We start from the raw sequence: 25,875 nt of genomic DNA, 5'->3' as shown, positions 1-25,875 counted from the left end.
TGGACACTCGAACCAGACTGCCTGGGCTCGAACCCAGTTTCAAATTGTGTGGCCTCAGGCAACTTAGGAGACCTCTCTGGGCCTGTCTTTCCATCTGTGAAGTAGGAAGAATAACCGCACCTACTACCTGAGGTTGCAGTGAAGCTTGAGCAAGTCCTATGTGGCCTATTCTCAGCACAGTCCCCAGCACTTCCCTGCCGAGTGATCTGACCTAAGACCCAGTGCTTCATCTATGTGATGGGAATGGCCGTTCTCTTCTCACCTGAGAATCTAGTGAGAGTAGAGGAAGGCATTCAGCACCCACCTGGCATAGAGTAACACTTAGCGCTGTTGGTTATTTTTATTATTTTCAAAGTGCAAAACTGGTCACAGCACTCCTGACAGCCCTGCATGTCTCCTCACTACTTTAGGGGTGGAGACCAAAGCCCACGCCCAGCCCACATGACCTCATAGGATGACCTCATGACCTCATACCATGAGGGCTGGCCTGGGAGTGGGGTGAATGAAGCTATGTGTTACCAGGAGGTCCGATGGACAGTGGCCAGGCACGGTAACTGTAGGCTAAGGCGGGTGTTGCCCACCTAAAGGGCCATCTGTCAGGTCTGTTATTTGGGCAAAGTGGGTATCTCCCTCTCATCCTTCACTTCTTGACTAACTCAGGAGAACCTTCCTGGCCGTGCCATGTGGGTCAGCTTGGCTAAGTCCCTGCTTCCACCCAGTGTCCAAATCTGGTCCCCTCCCATATGATAGCCTAAGTACCCAGGAGCCCAGCAGGCAGGAAGACCTAGCGAAGAAGGTGACTCTCAGCCATCCAGGCCCAGTTCTACCCTCCTAAGCTAGGTGAACTTCAACAGGTCTCTTCAGGTCTGAGAATCTGTTTTTTTTTTTTTTTAGAGACTGTTCTATTTTTTTCTTTTATTTTTTTTAATTCATTTTTTTAATATTTTATTTTATATAATTCTTACATCATTTTTTCATTTTTGCACAATGTATGCATTTTCATTTTGTTTATATTCCCCATACAATTGCACCCCCCTTATTTTGACCATAATCCTTCCTCTCCCCGCCACCCCCCACCCCGTAGTGTGTCTTTGGTTTATAGCTGGTTGTTGATTTTGATTTTTACTTTGTATTAATTTGTCTTTTTCTTGGTCCCTTATTTAGGTTTTCTAAATTCCTGCTATTCCTGCTGTCCGGTATTTTCCTTTTTCTTTCTGACTTATTTCGCTGAGCATGATCCCTTCTAGCTCCATCCATGTTGCTGCAAACTGTATGTTGTTTATCTTTTTGATGGCTGAGGAATATTCCATGGTGTATATGTACCACATCTTCTTGATCCAGTCATCTATTTTTGGGCATTTGGGTTGTTTCCAAAGCTTAGCTATTGTAAATAGAGCTGCTATAAACATAGGGGTGCAGGTGCCCTTTGGAATTGATGTTTCTGTGTCCTTTGGGTAAATACCTAGGAGTGGAATTGCTGGATCATATGGAAGTTCTATCTTTAGTAGGTCCAGAAATCTCCACAACAGCTCTCCATAGTGGTTGGACCAGTTTGTACTCCCACCAACAGTGCAGAAGAGTTCCTTTTTCTTTTTTTTTTTTTTTTTTTTTTTTTTAGAGGCATGTTTTATTTATTTATTTGTTTGTTTTTTTGTTTATACATGCACTGGGCACAGTCAGAAGTGCGGGAGGGTGAGAGAATTCACCAGAGCCAGAGCCGGGAGCAGAGCAGGCAGAAGGACCGAAGTACACTGCTGAGGGGAGCAGCGGGCGGCAGGAGAGGTCTGCGCGCCATGTGGGACCCTCCTCCGGTGGCCGGGGAGCAGCCGGGGATCGAACCGGCGCCTCCGAGGCCGCGGGCAGCTTCGCAACCCAGCGCTCAACCGCTGCGCCACCAGGGAGGCCCAGGAAAGTTCCTTTTTCTCCACACCCTCGCCAACATTTGTTGTTGCTAGTTTTTTTAATATGTGCCATTCTCACTGGTGTAAGATGGTATCTCATGGTAGTTTTGATTTGCATTTCCCTGATGACAAGTGTGAATCTGTTTCTTCACCCAGAGAATGGAGATGATAGTTCTTACCCCAAGACCTGTTGTGAGGATCCCATGAGATAAGAGATGCTGAGGCCTTAAATTGGAAACCAACTCCCAGAAAGGCGGGGTAGCTATCAGCATTTCAGGGCCCAGAAAGAATGCTACCCTTTGTTTTCCCTCAAGCAGCCACAGCCCAGAAAGAAAGGGGAGAGTGAGCAGCATGGAAGGGAGGGGTGGGGAGATTGATGCCCCCTCAAAACTCTGCTGGAGACCATTCCTCCTTGCCTACCTCCCTTGCCCCAGGAAGCTTGCCTGATTGCTCAGGTGTCCACTGAGTGCCCATCAAGCCTCCTGGGGGTCACCCGCAGCAGTACCTAGCATAACTGCCCCTGAATTGCTGAGCACCAGACTGATTCTTGATGAATCTTGGAAGAGGAAGAACAGAGACAAGAGGAAGAAAATGGAGGCAGAGAAAGTGAGGAGAGGAGAGACGGACCCTGCTTGCATATTCACCCTCAGCTCTTTGCTACCTGTCTGGGAATGGTCCTTCCATGTCCCCATTTCATAGCTAGCAAGCTGAGGCTCTGAAGCCACCCGAGGGCATGTCGTCAGCAAGCGACAGACCAGAGCCAGAAACTCTCTGCTGAGGAGTCGCCTGTGCAAAACCTTAAATTACCAAAGAATTGACTGCACGACCTAAAGATTAGACAAAAGTTCAGTGAGTAGAGAGCCTGACATTACTTAGAGTCTGTTTCATCCTGGGCTTCCTAGCTAGGTCATCCTGGGCTCTTGTATGTCCTGATTCTTGATCCTTGGACAGAAAGGAAGAGAAAGAGTAGGAGGGGGAAAAGGGAGAGGAGGAATAGCTTTGAGGTCTTGAGTCCCAGAGATGCTAGCCCTGAGTTCTCCCTGTCCCCTTCACCTAACTGGGCACAGTCCTTTTAGTGCACGGTCTCAAAAGTTGTTCGGACTGGTTGCTGAGCAGGCAGTGGGCACATGACCTTGGGTCAAGTGTCCACTCTAGTGTGATCAGCTGTACCCAGAGGGGGCAGGGGCCACACAGCCTCCACCTTCTCACCTAGGATAGAAACTGGGAGAAGAGGCTAGAGTCTGGCAGGGACCTAAAGTACATGGCACACATCAGGCACTTATGCTACTTAGCATCTCCATCAGCTCTTGCTTCTTCCTTGTGAAAGTGACAAGGCATGGCTTATTACCCATCCTACAGATGAGGAAACAGACCCATAAAGGGCAAGAACTTTCCTGAGTCCACACAGCCGGTCAGTAGCAAGACTGGCGATCAGAGCCAAGCCTGACACCCTCTTCATCTGTTTCTGCTACTCTGATCCCCTGCATGGGGTCTCACAAGGCCTACTGGAGTTCCACTAGACACATCCACATTGCCCTGCCTTCTGAACCAGCAGCCTAGTTCTCCCCAATGCATTATTCACAGTCCAGAGAGCTGGTCGGCTCCTGTTACACTCACTGCAGCCATGCGTGCCTGCCTTGCCCACTCCCCTCTTCCCTCACCCAGGACCTCAAGGGTCTAAAGTTCTTCTCTAGCCAGGAGACTTGGTGGGCTTTGAACATCCACCCCGGCTCAGGAGACGCACTCCACTTCCAGCCTTGCACTGGGTGGTTTAAGGCAGGCAGATTCCCCCTCTGGGGCTCAGTGTCTTCCTCTCTGAAGTGGCAGTGACCCAAGCACTCATCTTGGTGGACTGGGCTAGCTGGAACACAGGAAGGGCTTGACCCTTGTCGGCAAGGATGCCCTCAGGGCAACTCTAAGGTCATTATAGTCCTCCCAGCACAGACCTCCTCTGCTTCCAGTAAACAACACCCACACACTTTCCACCATTGCTTGCGGGTGAAACCTAAGGCGGCGCCGGGAGGAGATGAATTATGGATCCACCGTCTCCGAATGCGGGTCCGGCCAGAGCAGCCTGGCCGTCCCTCCCCAGGCCACCTGGGCCAGTCGCGGCGGCTCCAAGCTCGAGGAGGCCGCGTGTCCAGCCACAGGCAGGAGACCCAGCAGGTTGCTGCCTCTCCAAGGTTCTCAGCTTCTGACACCGGCCGCAGCCCGGTGGGGAGAAAGCAGGGGCCACCATGGCCAAGGAGGATGAGGAAGAAAAGAAAGCCAAGAAAGGGAAGAAAGCGAAGAAGGCTCCAGAGCCGGAGAAGCCCAAACGGAGCCTGAAAGGAACATCGCGCCTGTTCATGGGCTTCCGTGACCGCACGCCCAAGATCTCCAAGAAGGGGCAGTTCCGCAGCGCGTCGGCCTTCTTCTGGGGTCTCCGCGCGGGCCCGCAAAAGACCAAACGCAAGCGCAAGGCGCGCACCGCGCTCAAGTCCACCTCGAAGCTCATGACCCAGATGCGCGTGGGCAAGAAGAAGCGGGTGATGAAGGGCAAGAAGCCATCCTTCATGGTCATCCGCTTCCCTGGCCGGCGCGGCTACGGCCGCCTGCGCCCACGCGCGCGCTCGCTCAGCAAGGCGTCCACGGCCATCAACTGGCTCACCAAGAAGTTCCTCCTCAAGAAGGCCGAGGAGTCCGGCAGCGAGCAGGCCACGCTGGACGCCTGGTTCAGCCGCTCTGGCTCCCGCGTGGGCTCCAGCAAGCTGCCCTTCCCCTCGGGCGCCGAGATCTTGCGCCACGGAGGCCGCCTGCGGAGGTTTCCCCGCAGCCGCAGCATCTACGAGTCGGGCGAGCCGGTGGGCTTCCTGCCCTTCGAGGACGAGGCCCCGTTCGGGCAATCCGGCTCCCGCAGGTCGCTGTACGGGCTCGAGGGCTTCCAAGACCTGGGCGAGTACTACGACTACCACCGCGAGGGCGACGACTACTATGACCGGCGGTCGCTCTACCAGTACGAGGAGGAGCAGGCCCCCTACCTGGTCGGCGACCCCTACGACCCGTGGCTGCCCCGTGGGTACCCGCCCGAGGACCCCTACGACTACTACTACCACCCGGACTATTATGGCGGCTTCTTCTACCCCGCCTACACCTACGGCTACAGCTACGGCTACTACGATTATGAGCCCCCCTATGCGCCCCCGTCGGGGTATGCGTCTCCCTACAGCCGCTATGATGGATACGAGAGTGAGGCCTATCCTCACGGCTACTACCTGGATCCTTACGCACCCTACTATCCCTATGACCCCTCGTACGACCTCCCCTATGATATACCCTACTTGGATCCCTATGGGGCGCCCTACGGTGCCCCTTACCCGGACGGCAGGTATGGTGGAGGGCACGAGGCCATCCACGCCCCGCAAGTGCCGTATCTTTCCCCGGAGGAGTCCTCCTTCGCGTACCCGTGGGCTCCACCGCCCCTCTGGTCGCCCCACAACCCATACGCCCACCCCATGGACGACATCGCGGAGCTGGAGGAGCAGGAGGAGCCGGAGGAGGCGGCGGGGCAGCAGCCGAGCACGTCCTTCCGCCTGCCCAGCGCCGCCTTCTTCGAGCAGCAAGGCATGGACAAGCCGGCCAGGTCCAAGCTGTCCCTCATCCGGAGGTTTCGCCTTTTCCCGCGGCCCCAGGTGAAACTGTTCGGGAAGGAGAAGTTGGAGGTGCCCCTGCCCCCCTCACTGGACATCCCTCTGCCCTTGGGGGATGCAGACGACGACGAGGAAGAGGAGGACTTGCCGCCGGTGCCCGCCGTGCCCTATGCCCACCCCTTCTGGGGCGTCCTCGCGCCGCGCCAGCGTAATCTCCAGCGCGCCCTGTCAGCCTTCGGGGCGCACCGCGGCCTGGGCTTCAGCCCTGCGTCTGGCCAGCCTGCGCCCCGCCCGCCCACCTCACTGGCCCGGTTCCTCAAAAAGACTCTGTCTGAAAAGAAGCCCATCCCGCGGCTCAGGGGCAGCCAGAAGGCCCGGCTGGGAGGCCCAGCGGTTAGGGAGGCAGCCTATAAGCGCTTCGGCTACAAACTGGCCGGCATGGACCCCGACCGGCCCAGCACACCCATCATGCTGAGGAGGACCCAGGCGCGGGCTCGCAACAACAACAACTCCCACCGCCCGCCCTCCCCCGCAGCCTCTCCCGCGCCCAGGCCCGCGCGGGTGCCCAGGGCACCCTCCCACTGGAGCACGCTCATCAACCCTCCTGCGGACCGGCGGCCCCCCAGCCCTGGCCCTCCCCCGGCCCCACCCTTCTCCCCGGTCCTCTCCGGCCAGCCGCGGAGGCCAGCCTCGCCCTATGGCTCCCTCCGCTGGCATCCGCCATCCTGGGCCGCACCTGCCCACGTGCCCCTTACACCTCAGACGAGTTGGTGGGCTTTCATGGAGCACCCTCCTTTGAGGCCTGAGGTGCCCCCTGACCTGCTGGCCTTTCCAGGACCCCGACCCTCCTTCAGAGGCTCCCGCCACCGGGCTCCCTTTGGCTTTCCTGGGCCTTCCCCACAGGCATCTCGGAGGCCCAACTGGACCCCCCGGCCCTCACCCCAGCCCTCACTGAGGAGCCTGCAGGGCCTGGGTTACCGCTCACCAATGGGTCCTGCGTCCCCTCAGCCATCCATCCGCGCTGGTCCCTTCCAACCACCTTTCTCACCCCCACCCCGCCGACCCCACTCTCTGAGGGAGACCCGGTCCCTGCACAGAGCCTCTCGGCGCTTGGGCCCACCCCTCTCCCCTGTGATGGGGTCCCCTCGGCCACCGTCGCCACCCCCTCTGCTGGGCCCCAGTGCTAGGCGCCGCTCGCTCAACCTGCCCTCTCGCCTTCCTCACACGTGGCGCCGCCTCAGTGAGCCACCCACAAGGGCAGTGAAGCCGCGGGTTCGCCAGCCTTTCCACAGGCCTCCAGGGCCTGGATCCTGGCCCACAGGTGTCCCAGAGCACTTGGAAAGCCAGCAGGAGCCAGAGGACTCGGAGACACCCTGGACTCTGCCCCCACTGGCTCCCAGCTGGGATGTGGACATGCCTCCCACTCAGCGCCCACCATCACCCTGGCCAGCAGGCCCAGGCAGCCGCAGAGGCTTTTCCAGACCTCCCACTGTGCCAGAAAACCCCTTTCTCCAGCACGTGGGCCCTGTTCCACCCCCTGCTCCCCAGTCTGAGGAACTTGCCTCAGATTCTACCAGAGTCTTCCTGGATAGACATCATGACCTGGGTCCTGGACAGCTGGCTGAATCTGCCTGCCCCATCCCTGAGAAGCCTAAAGAGGAGACTGCCTCAGTGGATCCCCAGCTATCGGCAGAACACGATTCTCTAATCCCGACCTCCCCCAAGAAGCCCTCCCCAGAGCAGAAGACACTAAAGCTTAGCTTCTCGCACCCACTGGCTGAATGTGACAAAACAAGGGCCATGTGGCCACCATGGCGCCGCTGGGGGACTCTACCCAGCTCCCCAGCCCCTTTGGCACCTACTGGGGCCTCAGGGCCTCTGCCCAAGAGGGGTGAGCAGTGTCAGGCAGGCCTTGGACGTTTTGCTGTGGTCCTGCCACAGGTGCAAAAGCTGAGCTCTTTCCAGAGAGCTGGTCCTGCTGCCCTGCAGCCCCCTACCCAGCCGCCCCAGCACCCAGAGCCCAGCACCAAACCAAGAGCCTGGAATCTGCTCTGTTCCTGCCTCTGGCTACAGATGAAGGCCCACCGACCCTGGCTACACACCCATCCCTCATCCTGCCACCTAGGCCCCAGAGATGACTGCCTGCCCCATGGGGACTCTTGGGAAGAGGTTGGCCCCAAAAGCTGGTGGAACAAGGTATGGGGTTACAGATCAGAGGGAGGGCATGAGGATTCTGACCTGGGAAACAGTAGGAGATAGCCTCAGGGCCTTGGTGAGCTATTGACCACTTGGGCCTCAGTCTTCTCATCCTTAACCTAAGGGAGAGTAACCTCCCAGAGTGTCTAAAGAATTAAACAAGGAGATGGGCAAGGCACAGGACAAAGATGCCAGAAACTGCTCCCAGGTCACTTTAGGGGAAGGGATCTTGTTCCAGCTTGGGCTGTAGGAGCCCTATTCTGCTCTAGTTTGGATGGTACATCCTTCCTAACTGCCCCTCAGAGACTTTTGGCAAAATACAAGATTGCAGGCCTTGGCTGTCCACCTTGTCCCATCTCCATATCCATGTCCTCACTGTTTCTCCTGCTTCTTGCTGACCTTCTCCCAAATTGACGTTTTCTTTCTCTCTGTGGTTCCTATTTAAAGTGTGCAGGATTCTAGACACTAATGAGGGTGAGGGGCTCAAGAATCAAACTCCCAGCCTCCTCCTTGCTTGGTGAGGAAACTGAGGCCCCAAAGGTCACTTAGTGGATCTGAAGCTGAGCCAGGAGTCTCTCTGGGCCCTGTGTGGGGTGTGGGGCAGGTAGCTGAGGGGTGCCAAGCTTGCTCCTGGCTGCTATAGTCATGGTGGAAAGCGAGCCCGATGCTGGGTAGCCCTCAGCAGAGGGGGCTGGTCACCGGAGCCTCCCCCGGGACGCCTGGGGTAGGCGGGGCATTCGGGGGCAGCGGGTGTTTCTCAGCCTCTGCAGACAGTGCCCCGTGGAGCGGGCAACCAGCCGGCCCAGCAATGGCAACAGGGGCAGCGTGGCTGCTGGGGGGGCCCTGGCCCCGGCGGCGGGTACCCCGTGCTGTGTGGGCTGCAGCATTGCGGGAACGGGGCGCAGGGCGCCCGGGGGTAAGGGGCAAGGATGCCTGGGCCCTCCTCACCCTGGAATACGTGAGTGGCTGAATTATTTAGGGTTTGCGGCCACTGGTGCACATGGGCAGATGGGTGGGCCGGAGGCCAGGCCTCAGGGGTGATACTGTGCCCTACTTAGCAGCCCGGGGACAGGCATTGCAAAACGCAGGACTTCCTCTTGGTGTCGCCTTTCCTTGCCCGCTCAGAGAGGGGTGTGGGCTGATTATGAGAGGCTGAAAAGGCAGGGTGCACACATGTCCTCACAGCCATGCGGGTCAGATGCAGACCTGTGTCCCCACGGCTAAACAGTGAAAGTGTGTGTGCATGCCAAAGTGTGTGCACAGTGCCAAGGTCTGAGCACACATTGCGTCAGTAGAGTCCAATGTCTGCACATAGATGTATGCAGCGGAGTCCTGCAGCCCGAAGGTGGCATCAGGACTTTTTTCTGAAGACGCCAGCTATCCACATGCAAGAGAACGTAACAAGTGGAGTTGAGAGTGTGTGCCTGCACAAGTGTGCCTCCGGCCAGTCCCCCAGGCACACATGCATGAATATAGCCACCTTGCTCTTGGGGAGTCTAATGAGCTTAACTGTTATTGCATATGGTGGGGGGTGGGGGCAGTGGTCTACATGTTTGCCCCAGGCTGGATGCAAGGTATAGTGCTGAATGAGACAGTTTCAGCTCTCCCAGAGGCCCCATGAATTCAAGATACAGATACTTATTTACCAAGTTGTCACATAAGCAGAGATTTGTAGTACCCTGGAGGAAAGGATTCATGTGGTTGGGAGGACTTCTGGGCAGTCAGAGGGAACAGTTTGTGTGCATGTGCTCACCCGAAACCACATCCTCTCTCCCCCATCTCCATCAACCCTGTCAGGACACTTGTGAGCACATGGAAGCATCTGCTGCAGGAAGACACAGGCAGAGGCAGACATGTGTCCCTGCGAGCAAGGGTTGACTACAGGCTCTGCTGGCCATGGTGTTCCATAACCAGGAGGCCCAGGGGACCCACCTGGCCTGGCCTTGGGTTTCCTGTCTGACATTGGGAGCAGATGCCAGTCATGTCCAAGCCAGGTCGCCGGTAGGCAGCCTCCATCTGGGCTGACCACAGCCTCTCTCTCACAGATGCACTCCATCCGAAACCTGCCATCTGCACAGTCCCGCGAGCAGCGAAGGGAGGATGGTGTGGAGGACATGACACAGCTGGAGTGAGTGGGCAAGGCAGTGGGGTTGGGGGGCTGCCAGGCTCCCAACAGAGTGCCTGCTCCCACCAGGGATGCCTCTTACCTCAGAAACGTTTTCAGACCCTCACTTTCTTCATCTGCAAGTTGGAGGTGGTAAAGTGTCCAAAAGAAAATTTGTGCATGTCAAAGCTCTGTGAATCAGACGGGCCTGTGTTCCAATTCAGACCTGCCTCTAACCAGCTGGGGACCTTGGGAAAATCACTTGCCTCTCTGCACCTCAGTTTTCCTTTGATGAGATGGAGGTGGGTGTCTATTTTAAGGGTGCTGCCACATTGGAGGTGCCCAAAATGTGAGGACTCTGGCCGTCAACATTATTGTCCAGTCATGGTGACTCAGCCCTTATGTCTGCTACCTGAGAGCATCCCCAGCCCAGAGATGTGGGGACAATGATCATCATACTTGTTGGACAGATGAGGAAACTGGGGTACGGAGAGTTTGAGTAACTTGCCTGTCAGAGACAGGACTTGACCTCGGGCCTTTCTGACCAATGTCCTGCACTGAGGGGAAAGTGGATCCATACCAGCTGACACCAGGGCCCTCACTGTCCCTCTCCATGCCCTCACAGAGACCTTCAGGAGACCACCGTGCTGTCCAACCTCAAGACCAGATTTGAACGGAACCTCATCTATGTAAGTCCTGGCGTTGGCGCTACCCTGGCCTCCTAGGGCTGCAATGGAAGTACAGATTTCTCCTGTTGGGCCCAAGACCTCATTTGTGGCTTCTTGTTTGAACTCTAGGACTTCTGTCATTTGAGCATAGAATGCTAAATCCTGGCACTATAAAATCCAAAGTCCTGAAACATAGTTTGAGAATGGTGGGCGCCAGGGTCAGAGACCTGGAGAGAGGGAACCCAGAAGTATTTCCCACTCCCACTCCTGAGTCCTAGAATCCACCTGGATTCTGGGAGGAGGCTGGGCAGGGTGGGTTGGAGAGGAGCCACTGACCTCAGAATGATAGAGTGGAGGTCCAGAGTCCCAGAACCACAGGCTGAGAGGCACGGCCACCCAGAAGGGCTTTGGCCACCTCAGCAGCCCAGAGCTCCCAGCTCTCACCCTCGAGGTTTGACTCTGGGGGCAGAAGCCTAACTATAAATAAATGAAGTAGATAGCACCTAACACAGACAGAATCATGGCTATGCAGCTATGCTCACTCCAAACTCTTGCAGCCTCAGCCCAGTACAGTGCCCCAAAATTCCACTACAGAACAGATGACCCCCAAAACTGTTAGAGGGCCCTGGGTACACACACTGAGACCAGGCACCGTGGAAATGGCTCCAGACTTCAGGAGCAGGGGAAGGAGGAAGGGCCACAGAGAGCCTCGAGGAGCCATGGGCCATGGTCTATTGTCCGCCCAGCAGACATACATTGGCAGCATTCTGGTGTCGGTGAACCCGTACCGCATGTTTGGAATCTATGGGCCGGAACAGGTGCAGCAGTACAGCGGGAAAGCCCTGGGAGAGAATCCCCCGTGAGTGTCTCTGGGGTTGGGGAAGGGAGCTGCCCTGGGCTTTCTTCAGCCCCTGTCTGAGCTTGGCAGGTCCCTGGATGCCTCTCAGCCACCAATAGGAGCTAATGGTGGCAGGCAGCCCACCTGCTCAGCTCAGCAGTCTCTCCCTAGTGAGAGCGTGGCCATGGCCCTCTCTGCATCAGAGCTCTTATGACTCAGACATGGATGGGGGCAGGGAGCACTTCCCCTAAGGGTTGAGGGGTGGAGCAAGATAGGCTACTTGACTGGACAGACATGGTCCCTTGCCCACCCCCTGAGAGGTTTGGGAGGCAGAGGCCAGCCCCAGTGATGCCTGGCATCTCTTCAGGCACCTCTTTGCAATTGCAAATCTTGCCTTCGCCAAAATGCTTGATGCCAAACAGAACCAGTGCATAATCATCAGGTAAGCAGATTTCAATCAATGAGTGTGACTGGGGACCTTCGTGGGTATGCATGGGGGCATATAGAGAGAACCCCAGGCAGCCTGTCTGTATCAGGCCACCTCTGCTATGGGTCTAGGGGTAATCACTGGCATCTTTAGGTTGACCCACCCGCCTGCATCCTCCTGCTCTATGATGGGGCTGGGGGGGCCCAAGAGAGGCAGTGAATAAGGTGAAGTCATTCTGCCCCTTTGTCTGGTCAGTGGAGAGAGCGGTTCTGGAAAAACTGAGTCTACAAAGCTGATTCTGCGCTACCTGGCCGCCATGAACCAGAAACGGGGCATCATGCAACAGGTGAGTCTGTTGCATGGTCTGTCTCCCCAAGACCCTTATCTGAGTGTCCCTTATGCTCCCCAAGAGGCAAAACTTCTTGGCCCCACTTAGAGGATGAGGAGGCTGTGTCCAGGGTTGCACAGAGAGGGCCCATATGACAGTACCTGTGTGTGTGTGGGGGGGGGGGTCCCCTCCGGTCTGTTTCCCATGTCGCTCCCTGTTCCGGCCATCCTAGGCTCAGCCAAAGTAGAGGCCATGTAGGCAAGGGGAGTCACTCCCCTTCTCTTGCCAGACCTCACCCTCCTGCTTGTTCTGGGTAGTAGAAGAGACAGGACAGGCCTAGGTATGGGGAAGATGTTGGGGTCTGGGAAGTAGATGCTGGGGTGGGTGCACTGAAGATGATGGGCCAGTGTCTGCAAGACTGGAGACTTCCTGAAGAGCAGAGTGCTAACTCCTCCGAACCTGAGAATGTTAGAACCTCAATAAAGGATTCCTGGGAAGTACCTGTGGGGAAGTCTCCATTTACCGCTGGGGACACTTTAGCCTGGGAGGGGAGATGACTTGCACAAAATTCCAAATGAGTAGAGGAGAGAGGGTCCTGAGTTAACAACAGAGAGCTGCCTTGGCAGGGGTCAGGGAAGATGGTCGTCGGGACCATGGGGTGTGTATGGGTTGGAAGAGTTTCTGTGCAGGCACACAGTAGATATGGGCACAGGTCTGCAGCTGGAATGACCGTGAGCTCCCATGGGCTCATGTGTATGGCATCATCTTCAGCCTGTCTGCTCTTAGTCAGCAGGATGGTGCCACACGTTTCCACAGCCCACATCCTCCCAACATGCTGGAAAAAAATCTCAGGGTTTCCTCTCATTGAACTAGTTTTAGTCCCATGTCCTTGTTGGACCCAGTCATGCCAGTGGGTCACAGATTCCACCTCTGAGCCGGGAATTTATCAAGGGTTCCCTAGGATGGAGGAACATACAACTGGATGTCATACAACCCAAACCATAGGTACCACCCCACCTGGGGCCTGTTTTCCACTCATCCACCTCACAAGGACCTGGCCTGGCCCCTGGCGGCATGTCCTCTCCCAAGGAGATGAATGAGACCAGCCGGGGCTGTGCTGTACAGGACCTTTGAGGTCATGACAAGGACTTGGCTCTGGGCTCCAGTGAGGGGTGGGGTGGGGGGGACTATGTCCTAACCAAAGTTTTCAAATGTCCTGGAGGGAACAAGACCAGGATCAGGGTGGTGTCTCCTCTGGGAGCCCAAGTGAATAGTGGCTGGTAGGACATCTCCAGAACCTTTTGGCAGGCAGGCTCAGCAGCCTTCCGCACCCTGGGGCCACACAAAGTCTGGAGCCCTGGGGTCTCTGAGGCTCATGGGTTTGCTGTCACCTGGAAGCTTTAGGTCGGCCAGTCCCTCCATGGCCTGCTGGGGGGTGGGGAGATGGGCCGTACTTTGGGTGACCTGCTCTGTTCTTGTCCCCTTCTCTTTCTTCCTCCTGGGCGCCCCTGAAGATAAAGGTACTTGGAGTACGTGTGTGCGCTCGTGTCCTCGTACATGGCAAAATATGTGGGTGGGTGTGCATGTGTAATGGCTGGAAGAGGCATCCAAAGTCCTCTCCTGGCCAGAGGCTGGGAGGGGTAGCTGGGATCTATGGGAGGGGCTTGGGCAGCATGAGGTGGGGGTATTGGGGAACACTAGGAAGACTCTAGGGGGCCATAGAGAACCCACTCTGGTCACCCTTCATAAAAGGGGTCCTTGAGGAGGTCTGTGTCTGAGGAAACTAGGGGTGGCCCTAGCCTTGCTCCCCACCCCAGACCCCAGAACAATTCCCACATCTTCTGGGGCCAGATCCTGGAGGCTACACCCCTCCTGGAGTCCTTCGGTAACGCCAAAACCGTCAGGAATGACAACTCCAGCCGCTTCGGGAAGTTCGTGGAGATCTTTCTGGAAGGGTGAGTGGAACCGTGGAGGGGCTCCCAAAGGCTGTGCTGTAAACTCCATGTCTAGGGAAATCCCCCCAGAGCCACCATTGACACCCCCTTCCACCTGCCCCCCCCCGACCCCCCAGCATGAGCTAACTATTTCCTCTCTTCCCCCTTCAGGGGCATGATCTCTGGTGCCATAACCTCCCAGTACTTGCTCGAGAAATCCAGGATTGTGTTCCAAGTGAGTCAGGGGCTCCCAGGCCCTCCTGTGGGGACAGGGTGGGGTATGCAGAGACAAGAACCTGACAGGTGGCAGGGCTGGGTAAAGGGTAGATTTTTGAACAAATACATATGTGTGTCTGTGTGAGATGTGACCTCACCACCCTCCCCTGGCCAACACACAGTGTCACATTGGTTCTCCCTTGTCCCTGAAGCACACCAGGCACTGTCCTACCTCAGGGCCTTTGCACCTACAATTCCATCTACCTGGAGCTCTCTTTCTTCACACACCGGACGGCCAAACTCCTTCCCTCTACCAAGTCATCCCTGAACTATCACTGGCTCAGAAAAACAGCTCCATTTATACATGTAAATCCTTTCCACCCACCAGAACTTTCCACCCCCTTCACTGCTTTATTTCTCTCCAGACCACTTCTTACCATTTGACATATTTTATGCTTTGCTGAGTGCCTGTCTCCCCAGCTAGCAGGTGGGGCTTCATGAGATCAGGGGCTTCTGTCTGCCTTATTCCCCATTGTGTCCCAAGGATCTAGAACAGGGCCTGCACACCGTAAAGTGCTCAGCCACCCTGCTGAGGGAACCATCGGGAAGCCTGGTGTGTGCACCAGTGTGGACACTCTTGGACAGAAGCATGTGGGGCAATGTACATGCATGTGGGGCACACACACTTAATTCTGCAAATAAAGTAAAATCCTGCCCAGAGTCCCCTCCATACCACCATATGGACTTCTCCATCCCTGCTGCTAACCCTAGCCAGTGCTGGACTGGGGGCCCACTCTCCACTGAAGTGTCTGGTCTCACCTGCTGGCCCTTCTGTGAGTTTGAGTTTATGAGCACACCTGGACCTGTATGTGTATCTGGGAGTCACCTGGTGGGCAGCTCCCTTCTGTGCACCCTGCCCCTCACCCTACAGGCCAAAAATGAGAGGAACTACCACATCTTCTATGAGCTGCTGGCTGGGCTACCTGCCCAGCTCCGACAGGCCTTCAGCCTACAAGAGGCTGAAACCTACTACTACCTGAACCAGGTGAGAACCCGCAGGACCCCATGGCCCCCAGCTCCCCCCACCACCACCGCTGCCCCCATCACCCTGGGTGGACTGAGAGAACCAAGTTGTGGTGTCCTAATGGCCAATAAAGGTGATAGAAGCTTGGGAGGACAAGTTTGGACTCAGAGTGTCTCACTACAACAAGGGAAACAGCTGTCTGTCTTTGGGGTACAAATCAAGGGAAGAGGAGATATACTTAACTCATTTCTCTGGAGCCTAGACCAGAACTAAGCAGCCTAGAGCTACTACGCTCTCCTGATGTGCCTCAGTTTCTTCCTCTTTTACAACATGTGACACTTTTCCGGGAGGTGATGAGGATTAGGTGGACATGCATGTAAAGTGCTTAGCATAGTACCTGCTCAAATCTCCCAGACCATTGGAGTGGAGCAAAAGCTGAAGCAGGGCCTCCCCGGTGGCACAGCGAGTTGAGCGCTGCACTGTGAAGCTGTCCACAGCTTCTGCAGCACGGGTTCGATTCCCAGCTGGCCAGGGAGATTCCCACATGGTGCAGCAGACCTCTCCTATCTCACCCACTGCTCCCCTTAGCAGTGCCTTCGGTTTGTCTGCATCTTCTGCTCCCTGCTCTGTCTGTGGTGAATTCTCTCACCCTGTACTCCAGCTCTTGTATAAAAATAAATAAATCTTAAAAAAAAAAAAAAAAAGCTGAAGCAACCAACTCAAGCCACGCTGCTGGTGTGGCAGAGCAGGGACCTTGAGGGCTCCCAGCCACCACCAAAGTCCTTGACCCCCCCCCAACCCTTGTCCTCACCCAGGGTGGTAACTGTGAGATCTCAGGGAAGAGTGACAGCGATGACTTCCGCCGGCTCCTGGCCGCCATGGAGGTGCTGGGCTTCAGTGGGGAGGACCAGGACAGCATCTTCCGCATCCTAGCCTCCATTCTGCACCTGGGAAATGTTTACTTTGAGAAGTATGAGGTGAGAGAGCCCCACAGCTTGCCCTGGGGTCCTGGCACCCTCAGGACACAAGTGTCTGCTCAGAGGGCTAGGAGCCAACTTGGTTCCCTTTTGGCTTCTGGGACACACAGATCATTTGCATTCAGCCCCCACCCCCCCCACCCCCCCCACCCCCGCACCCCCCGCCTCCGCCCATGTCATTCATCTTTTTCTTATTTATATGTGAGAACTTTTAATTTATGTTAAGAAAATCAGCCCTTTGTCTCTGATATGAATCCAGATATATTTTCTGGTAGATCATTCATATTTTAACTATGTTTACAGGTTTTTGTTTATTTGCCATGCAGGTTTTTTAAAAAATTTTCAAGCATTTTATTTATCAATCTTTTAATGTATAAATTTTAGACTTCTTATTTTTAGAGAGACCTATTTCTCTAAAATTATTGCAGCCTTTTCCCTTAATATATGTAAGACCTTTAATGGTGTTTGTTTATTCTTATTTAACATTTAAATATTTATCAGGAATTTATCCTATTAAGGTTTTTTCCCCAGATGTTTACTCAATTATACTATCCCCAATTTGAGAAATACGTATTTGTCATGTTACTAAAGTCCTACATTCATTTTTTCCTAATTCTGGGCTTTCTATTGCTCATCTATGCATTATGTGTCTCTCATGCATTATCTATGTATTATGTGTCTATTGCCATACTGTTGTAATTATCATGACTTTATAATGTTTCACCATCTCATAGAGCCCCTTGCACACCTTTTCTATTTCAGAATTTTCCTGGTTACTCTAGCTCATTTATAGTTTTTATAAAAAACTTTTAATTCAGCTAATGTAGTTCCTGTTGGTATTTTACATAGACGGGTGCACAAGAGGTGGCTTCGGTGGTGAGTGCCAGGGAGATCCAGGCTGTGGCGGAGCTGCTGCAGATCTCCCCTGAGGGCCTGCAGAAGGCCATCACCTTCAAAGTGACTGTGAGTCCCTGGGCACCTGGAATTCTAGCAAAGCCTCCAGCCAGCACCCAAAGAGACCAGCTTAGTGCCCCTTCCTGTGCAGACCCCTTCTCTCCCTTTTTCCTTTCTCTCTCCTCCTGGTCCAGGTTCATCTTCTAGGTCTGGCCCAGATTGGAGTAACCTCAGACTCCAAAGGCATCAGGCTTCCAATCTCCAGAACTTTGCATAGGCAATTCTCTCTGCCTGGAATGCTCTTTCCTTTTTATACCTATTAATTCTTCAAAACCCAGCATAGGTATCTCCCCTTCCAGGGAGCCATTCTTCACTCTTGGCTGGGTTAGTACCTCTTCTGGCCTCCCACAATCCCTGGCCCTTCCTGCCTTCCCAAGGTGGATTTCACTGTGTCTGTCTTCTTATGCTTCTGTCTCCCTTATTAGATCATAGCCTCAACCCCTGCCAGCACAGCCAGGCAGCAGGAGGGACCAGCCTGTCCTATTCCACCCTTGAATGACTGTATGCCTGAAGGCAATCATACTGTCGCTCCCACCTCCCTTTCTTGTGCTCTGCCCCCTCCCGATCCCCTAAGGGCTTCCTGGGTGTGGTGGCCTTGCCAGGCTGCTGTCACTCAAATGCCATCTCCTTTCCCAGGAGACAATGAGAGAGAAAATCTTCACCCCCTTGACTGTGGAGAGTGCTGTGGATGCCAGGTGAGGCTACTCCCCTCCCTGCCTGAGCCCCCAGATTCCCAGGCCCCCACTGTGCTCCACAAACTCCACACCATCTGCTCCAGGGATGCCATCGCCAAGGTCTTATATGCACTACTGTTCAGCTGGCTCATTGCCAGAGTAAACGCTCTGGTGTCCCCACGTCAGGACACATTGTCCATCGCCATCCTGGACATCTATGGCTTTGAGGTAGGGCTGCGTGGGTGAGCGGGGGCAGCGGACATAGGCCGCATCTCCTTCGTGTCTCTATTCCTCTAATATGAAATATCTGTTCCTTACTCCCTTACTGTTATCATCTTGTCTCCTACCATTTCCTTCACCTATCCACACACTCTCCCAGAGGGTACCAGTCTCTGTGCTGGGGAATGCTAGGGTCCCTGGAAAGGACCAGACCTGGGACCTGACCTCAAGGAGCATCCACGTGGGCCTGAGTGGAAGTGGGGGACAAACTCTGGCAAGCACATGTTGTCAGAGCCACAACAGAGGCAGCCTGTTGCTTGGAGAGCCTAGAGGAGACCCTTAGCCAGGCAGGAGTGAGAGAAAACTTCCCGGAAGGGATGGGGACATCTCTGGTTCTTAAGGACAAGGTCATTACTGATCCTTAAGAACTGGTAAAGGCATTTGAGCTGGAGGGAACGCATATGCAAAGGCTGGGGAACTGAAAGTCATTTGCAGGGGAATTGCTGTACTGAGGGAAAAATTGCACACTGAGGGAAATGTTGAGAAACAAGGCAAATCGTCATAAGAATAGTGACAGCTAATACCCAGATGGCACGTATTATGTGCCAGATACGTTCTTGGCACTTTGTTTATTATTTGAATCAACTAATCTATGAGGAAGGTAATGCCACTCTCCCCATTACAGATGGGGAAACTGAGGCAGAAAGGGGTTGCCCAAGGTCCTATAGTCAAAAAGTAGCAGAGTCACTTTCTTGGAACTCAGGCAGAAGCTTCCACAGCCTGAGCCTTAACTATTAACTTTATTGCCTCTTGTGGGGACCTGCCTGGACTCTTCTCTGCACAGTGGGAGCCAAAGACGCTCCAGAGCAGGGGGTGTGTGGGCTTCAGCTTTCTGATGCTGTGGAGGGCAGTGGGCCTGAGCCTGGGCAGAGACAGATGGGCTGCTGTGTAAGGAGGGGCCAGGCCTACTCTTATACCCCATCTGCAGGACCTGAGCTTCAACAGCTTCGAGCAACTGTGCATCAACTATGCAAATGAGAACCTTCAATACCTTTTCAACAAGATCGTCTTCCAGGAAGAGCAGGTGTGCAAGGCCTCCATCAGCACCCCATTCCCATCCTAACTGGCCAGTGGGCCTCCTTGGGGACAGACACCGGTTTATTGGCTCTTTAAGGGCAAATCTGAGGTTGTCACTCCCAAATGCCAGTTCACAAAAGGCATTCTAACCAGCATACTTAACACTTGTGATCTGGAGAAAGTGCTAGGGTGCTGAACCCAGAGGTAACCCTTTCGGGAAGGTTCTCCTCACCCTCTGCAGGACTGCCCCAGGTGGAGTGAGAAACAGGGCCCAGAGTTGTTCATGTTACCCTGCTAGGGAGTAAGGTCCATCTGCTAGGAGATGTGAGCACAGAGGTGGCCTGGGTAGGCCCCCTCTGATGGATTCATTCAGCCTAGGAGGTAGGGTGGGTGGGACATGGAAAGGGCTAGGAGGCTGAGCCCCTGCCTGCAGGAGGAGTACATTCGAGAACAGATAGACTGGCGTGAGATCACCTTTGCTGACAACCAGCCTTGCATCAACCTCATCTCGCTGAAGCCCTATGGCATCCTGCGTGTCCTCGACGACCAGTGTTGCTTTCCCCAGGTAAGCCTCAGGCACTGTGAGGGCCTGATCAGTGACTCAACATCTCTGCACCTCATGAACTTATCAGAACTGAGCGCTGCATTCCTCTCTGCTCTGGCTTGGGGATTGGGTTTCAGGACCGCCCAACCTGCCATTCACAATCTGGGGTGGTTGAGACTGGATGAGGGGCTACTAGTATCCAGAGGAGGAACTGCACCAGCCTAGGAAATACAGAAGACTTCCTAGAGTAGATGATCTTGGATTTGAGTCTCAAATTCTGATTGGAAAATACAGGGGTGGGATGGGTGTTTGGGGTGGTGGGACTAGAGAGTATAAAGGCCACTGGACTGGGTGCCACTGGGCTGGAGGCCACTGGGCCATTAGCTGGGAGCTAATCATATACACCAGTCTGTAGCAGGTTCCACTTAGGCCTAAGAGCTGGGCAGCCAAGGGGAGTTCTGACTTGTTCCTCCGTGGTGCTCACTGGGAATCAGTCAGGGCTGGAGAATTTGCCACTATATCAGGAGCAGTTGCTCGGCCCCTGCTCACCCAGTGATCCTTGCCTCCCCAAGGCCACAGACCACACATTTCTGCAGAAGTGCCATTACCACCATGGCGCCAACCCACTCTACTCCAAACCTAAGATGCCACTGCCCGAGTTCACCATCAAGCACTATGCAGGGAAAGTCACCTACCAGGTGAGACCCAAGACAGCCCACATATGTCTGGTGCCACAGTTGCCCGCTGTTGGAGGCATAGAAGCAAAGTGCTTAGAAGCAAAGCCAGACACTCACACCTGGCTCCAATTCTGGTCCTGCTGATCCTTAGCTGTGTGACCTCCAGCAAATCACTCTAAGCCTCAGTTTCCTCATCTGGAAAATGGGGATAATAATAGTGCCTATCTTGTTGCTGGGGGGAGGTTGTGTGAAAAATCTGGTGTGAAGCTGGGTTTGATAAAAAATAGTGATATCGCTGTGGTTACTCTCATCACTGCTATCTGAGGTTCATTCTTGCCCTGGTAGTGCCTAAGCCTTGGTCCCCATCTGGGCCTCATGTTTCTCATCTGAAGAATGGGTACAGGACTGTGTACCCCACTGAAGCTGGACTAGTCATATGAAGCTGTGGTTAATGTATCCCTCGCCCCAGGAGTGGGGAGGAGAAAAGGGGCAGGAGGAGAGGGGACACTAGCAGGGGCAGGCCCAGATTCTCCTAGGACAGACAGAAAGACAGAGGCCTGGGGGAGCAGTGCTAAGGTCACCCAGGAACCATGAGCCCCTGTCCCACGCAAGGGAAGGAAGGAGGAGGAGAGAGCAGGCTGGCTGATGTACACTGGGGTGGATTACCCCTCTACCCTGTGGGGTGGGGTGGGCTCCAGCCTGAGCTTCCCCACTGTCCCCACTTTGCAGGTGCACAAATTCTTGGACAAGAACCATGACCAGGTGCGGCAGGATGTGCTAGACTTGTTCGTGCGGAGCCGAACACCGGTGAATAAGCCTCACCTCCTGCTGCTCTGGCTTCACCCTAAAGCATCCAGCCCACAGTCAGGCCGCGCTCCCAGTCCAGGAAATGGGGAGGCATCCCAGCCCTGGTCCTGCCTCTCACCTGCCAGTCAGGCCCTAAGCCTGCTCCTAACCTCAAACCTGACCCTGTCCCCACTCAACCCTTCTTTGCTCTATGCTCTCTCTCATCTTTGGCCTTACCCCCGATGGGCCACAATTCCAGTTACTCCCACCCTTCCCCAGCCACTCCTATCAGCCCTATCCCACTCCTCTTCCCCCCAACCACTGAGTTCTGTTTGCCCAGACTCCTCTCCAGGGCTGCCATGAGGTCCTAGGGAAGGTTTGGGGGACCAGATTTAGGTTCTCAGCCCTGCTACTGGCCAGCAAATCATCTATAACAGAGCACAGGCCTGGACCCATCACCTCCTACCTCCTCTCTCTGTTCCTCTTCCTCCTCTGCCTAATGGGCAACCTCATTCTGAGGTCGTTGCAAGAGTTCATAACCAAGACTTACATACCAGTACCTGGTATGTTCCTGGGTGTTCCCCAGACTGAAGGAAAAAAGTCAGCCAACCATGGTATGGTCCATTGGAAGATGCTGAGCCCCTGACTTGGGAGATATGCAAGCCAGGAGGATGGTGATCCCCCAGAGAGGACGGGGCTCCTGCAGAGAGGACGGGGCTCCTGCAGAGAGGACGGGGCTCCTGCAGAGAGGACAGGGTTCCAGTGGCTTCCTTTTCTGATCCCCTTAGTTCAGAGACTTGACTACTTTTGTTTACTCCCTTTCCCTCTTCCTGTTTCTCTCTGCTCTCTCTCTCTGTGCTTGACCACTGCCCCCCCCTACTCCCTGACCCTGCCCAGGTGGTGGCACACCTCTTTTCCAGCCATGCCCCACAGGCTGCCCCTCAGCGCCTGGGCAAGAGCAGCTCTATCACCCGACTCTACAAGGCGCACACAGTGGCTGCCAAGTTCCAGCAGTCGCTCCTGGATCTGGTAGAAAAGATGGAGAGGTGGGTGCCCAGCCTCCCCCCTGACCCACCCCATGACCATCAGCCGATGAGCATCTCCCTTCTCTGGGGCCTCACACTGCTCTCCTTCTGCCCCTGGCCAGGTGTAACCCCTTGTTCGTGCGTTGCCTGAAGCCCAACCACAAGAAGGTATGTGATAGCTAAAGTTCCTGGGAGAGCCAAATTTGCCCCATGTTGTAACCTTGGACAAGTGGCTTTTCCTCTAGGGACCTCCATCTGTCAGCCCACTGTGGGGACTTTTCACCATGATAGTGCCGTTTGCATGTGGGTCATGTCTAGACTCCCTGTCTGGGCATTCCTCACAGGAACCAGGTCTCTTTGAGCCAGACGTGGTAATGGCGCAGTTACGCTACTCAGGGGTGCTGGAGACTGTGCGGATCCGTAAAGAGGGATTTCCAGTGCGACTGCCCTTCCAGATGTTCATCGACAGGTATCTTAGAATGTTGTTGAGCTCCCTAGTCAGCCTCCTGTAGCCTGGGGATTTACAACCCAGGCAGAATAGGGCTTGCTATATACAATTGCTGAGCCTGTGCACTATACAGGGCCACCACATGCTAATTATCATATGGCAGATATATTTATTGTTTTATAATATTTCATAGTTGTATTATATAGGGAGGGTTGATTGCAGAGTTACTATGACAAGTTTCCAATAGATGGCAGTAGAGTGACTTATTCCACTGAAATCAACTATTTTTAATTTTTTTTTAATTTTCAGACATCATTGCTTATTTTTGTACAGTAATTGGTTTTTCCCCTCAGATGTAGTTCTCCCCCAACCATATTACTGTCACCCATGAACCATCACCATATTCCCTTGTATTCTTCCCTCTCCTATTATGACCCCCTTCTCTCCCCCCTCCTGCTGTATATGTCAGATCTATGGTCAACTTGCTAATTTTGTCTTTTTCTTGACCTTTTATTTGATTTCTCTATATTCCATATGTAAGTGAGACCATCCGATATTTATCGTCTTCCTTCTGACTTATTTCAGTTAGCATAATCCCTTCCAGTTCCATCCATGTTGCCACAAATGGCATGAGTTTGTCTTTTTTTATTGCTAAGTAGTAGTCCACTGTGTAGATATACCACAACTTTTTGATCCATTCATCTATTTGGGAGCACCTTGGGTTGTTTTCATATCTTGGTTATTGTAAATAGTGCTACTATAAACAGAGTTCTGACCGCCAGAAGAATCATGAGAATGGAGTGCCTTTTTCTGATTAAAAAACACTATAAGCAAAACCACTGCTGGGACCTGGACCTCCTGGAGATAAGGGGTTGGGAGTCATAAACTAGTGGGCAATTGGGGTAGATTCCTAGCCCCAGACTGAGTTTGGACCCCTACAGGTACCGCTGTCTAGTGGCCCTCAAGCACAACCTGCCAGCCAATGGGGACATGTGTGTATCAGTGCTGAGCCGCCTGTGCATGGTCATGCCAAATATGTATCGTGTCGGCATCAGCAAGGTGAGTCTCTCCCCACGCTTAGTCCCAGGAGGCTCCAAGTTCAGGGGCTCAGAGCCCATGAAACCAGAAAGCCATGCATTTACCTGCCTCAGTATCTGCCTTCTGTCCTCAGCTGTTTCTTAAGGAACACCTACACCAGCTGCTGGAGAGCATGCGGGAGCACGTCCTGAACCTGGCCGCCCTCACTCTGCAGCGCTGCCTCCGGGGCTTTTTCATCAAGCGGCGCTTCCGCTCTCTGCGCCGAAAGATCATCCTGCTGCAAAGCCGGGCCCGTGGCTACCTGGCCAGGTGTGGTGCAGAGAGGGCAGGGCTCCCTGGGGCATGTGGCTAGTTGTGAGAGGCCATGCCTGAGCTTGGATAGTGAGCCCCTTGTTTCTGGAGGCATTCAAGCTGAAAGTAGAGGCCTCTATGGCAAGGATCACCGAGTCTCTGTGTCTCTGCTTTGGGATATCCTTCCCACTTGCTCCCTGGATCTTGGAACTGGTGGGTGGGAATCCATCTAGTCAAGAAAGGTCCTACCTTGCATCTCTGGGATCCTGGACTCCACCCCAATGGGAAGTATATAGTCCAGGCAGTTCAGTCCAGGCCCTGTCATTTAATTTGCTGTGTGTCTTTAGCTAAGTCACTGCCCCTCTCTGAGTTCCCTTTGTGTCAAAAGACCCTGGAACAAAGTGTGGGCACCCACATGAGGCTGGTGTAAGCATCTCTGCTTCTTAGTTACCCTGTGACCCAAATTCCTGATCCTCCTCAAGACACTCCTTTCCTCCCACCTCAAGGCAGCGGTATCAACAGATGAGGAGGAACCTGGTGAAGTTCCAGTCCCTGGTGCACACATACATGAACCACCGGCGTTACCTTAAGGTGCAAACCTGCCCCTTATCCTCTCCAGGAGCCAGGCCCTGGCACGTTGGGCCCAAGGAGCAGCAGGGAGGGGGGAGGAGGCACATGGCACCCAGGAGGAGACTGTTGGCCTCAAAGGGTTTAGATTTGAATCCCCGTTCTGCCCATCACTAGCTATGTGACCTCGGTTCCTCTCTAACCTCGCTTTCCCCATGCACCCCTTAGGTCAAGGAGAAGGCCAAATGAGGTGTTGTGAGTGAAAGGGTTGGCCTGGTGCAGGGTTCACAATGAGGCTTCAGTAATTAGGCACAATTCTAATGTGGCCCCCTGAACAACACCAAATATGGTTTTGCTCTTACCTTGATGCTAGTCATGGCCCCTTGTATAAACCAACCTCCAGAAAGACAAATGAAGTCTCCAAAGCATTGAACAACTGTGTGGCTTTATGGGGCAACTCGAAGGATGGGGAGGTTCTAGCTACATCTCTTGGTTTCTTCCCAGAAACCCTGCTGTATGCCTCTCTCTTTCTCCAAAGTATTACTTCCTCCGCCCTCTGCCTCTGCTTCTTGCTCTTCTCCCTTCCCCTCTCTGTCTCTCCAGCCACTCCTCTGCCACTTCCTTCCCATCTCTGAGTTGAGATAGTAGCCTCCAGACCACAGGCAAGTTGACCCCTTTGCTTCTCTGGCCTGTTATCACCTCTGTCCACCATTCCCCTCCTTCACCATCTGCTCTCCTGCAGCTGAGGGCAGAGCGGAGGCTCCGGGTGGAGGAGGCACGGCTGCGGGAGCAGGAGGTGGGTGTGGGGCCTGGGAGGCAGGAAGGGCACAGGAAGGGAGGCTAACAGGTGGGGGTTGTCGCAGGCCTGCCCCTTCACCAGGCCTTACCCTTCCAGGAGCTGAGCAAGCGGGAGGTGATGGCTGTGGGGCACCTAGAGGTACCTGCTGAGCTGGCTGGGCTCTTGAGAGCAGCAGCAGGTATGTCAGCACTGGATAGTATCATAAGCATGGCCACGGGGGGCAAGGGAACCAGATATTGTATGCTCTCCTTTCTCCACAGGCCACAGACTGACCTGTGGGTCTCGAGTGTCCCCTGTGCGGACTCCCCGGCTCCAGGCTGAGTCCCATGTCACACTTCCCCTAGATATCAACAACTACCCCATGGCCAAGTTTATTCGATGCCACTTCAAGGTAAAGGCTGACAAGGTCTAAGTGGTCCTGGCCCATGGGCACTGACCAATTAGAATTGACACTGTTTTTAGTCTGGGACAGGCTCCTGACCATGCCCTGTGGGCATCTGCCTTGCTGGAACATGGGAAATCTGGGGGCTCTGA

The 25,875-nt window shown here is 54.4% G+C and overlaps 1 protein-coding gene across 1 annotated transcript in view; it reads left to right on the top strand.

The window, feature by feature from the left end:
• Window positions 1-4,138: 4,138 nt before the first annotated feature.
• The window catches only part of MYO15A (myosin XVA), a 48,327-nt gene continuing 26,590 nt past the window's right edge, over window positions 4,139-25,875 (top strand). Inside the window, exons 1-27 of the mRNA XM_037492299.1 lie at window positions 4,139-7,726; window positions 9,772-9,854; window positions 10,456-10,519; window positions 11,248-11,357; window positions 11,704-11,778; window positions 12,019-12,109; window positions 13,606-13,611; window positions 13,943-14,046; window positions 14,197-14,260; window positions 15,173-15,286; window positions 16,081-16,242; window positions 17,092-17,205; window positions 17,833-17,891; window positions 17,975-18,098; window positions 19,078-19,173; window positions 19,600-19,731; window positions 20,283-20,408; window positions 21,117-21,194; window positions 22,071-22,219; window positions 22,321-22,366; window positions 22,543-22,667; window positions 23,588-23,705; window positions 23,818-23,993; window positions 24,482-24,566; window positions 25,285-25,338; window positions 25,438-25,519; window positions 25,602-25,732. Of these exons, the coding sequence (XP_037348196.1) occupies window positions 4,139-7,726; window positions 9,772-9,854; window positions 10,456-10,519; window positions 11,248-11,357; window positions 11,704-11,778; window positions 12,019-12,109; window positions 13,606-13,611; window positions 13,943-14,046; window positions 14,197-14,260; window positions 15,173-15,286; window positions 16,081-16,242; window positions 17,092-17,205; window positions 17,833-17,891; window positions 17,975-18,098; window positions 19,078-19,173; window positions 19,600-19,731; window positions 20,283-20,408; window positions 21,117-21,194; window positions 22,071-22,219; window positions 22,321-22,366; window positions 22,543-22,667; window positions 23,588-23,705; window positions 23,818-23,993; window positions 24,482-24,566; window positions 25,285-25,338; window positions 25,438-25,519; window positions 25,602-25,732 (6,156 nt within the window). The remainder of the gene's footprint in view (window positions 7,727-9,771; window positions 9,855-10,455; window positions 10,520-11,247; window positions 11,358-11,703; window positions 11,779-12,018; window positions 12,110-13,605; window positions 13,612-13,942; window positions 14,047-14,196; window positions 14,261-15,172; window positions 15,287-16,080; window positions 16,243-17,091; window positions 17,206-17,832; window positions 17,892-17,974; window positions 18,099-19,077; window positions 19,174-19,599; window positions 19,732-20,282; window positions 20,409-21,116; window positions 21,195-22,070; window positions 22,220-22,320; window positions 22,367-22,542; window positions 22,668-23,587; window positions 23,706-23,817; window positions 23,994-24,481; window positions 24,567-25,284; window positions 25,339-25,437; window positions 25,520-25,601; window positions 25,733-25,875) is intronic.

This window comes from Talpa occidentalis, unplaced genomic scaffold (genome assembly GCF_014898055.3).
Source record: "Talpa occidentalis isolate TD23 unplaced genomic scaffold, MPIMG_talOcc4v2.1 talOcc4.7, whole genome shotgun sequence".
Taxonomy (NCBI): Eukaryota; Metazoa; Chordata; class Mammalia; order Eulipotyphla; family Talpidae; genus Talpa; species Talpa occidentalis.
The sequence above is the reverse complement of the archived record's forward strand: the minus strand, read 5'-3'. Positions and strand labels throughout refer to the sequence as shown.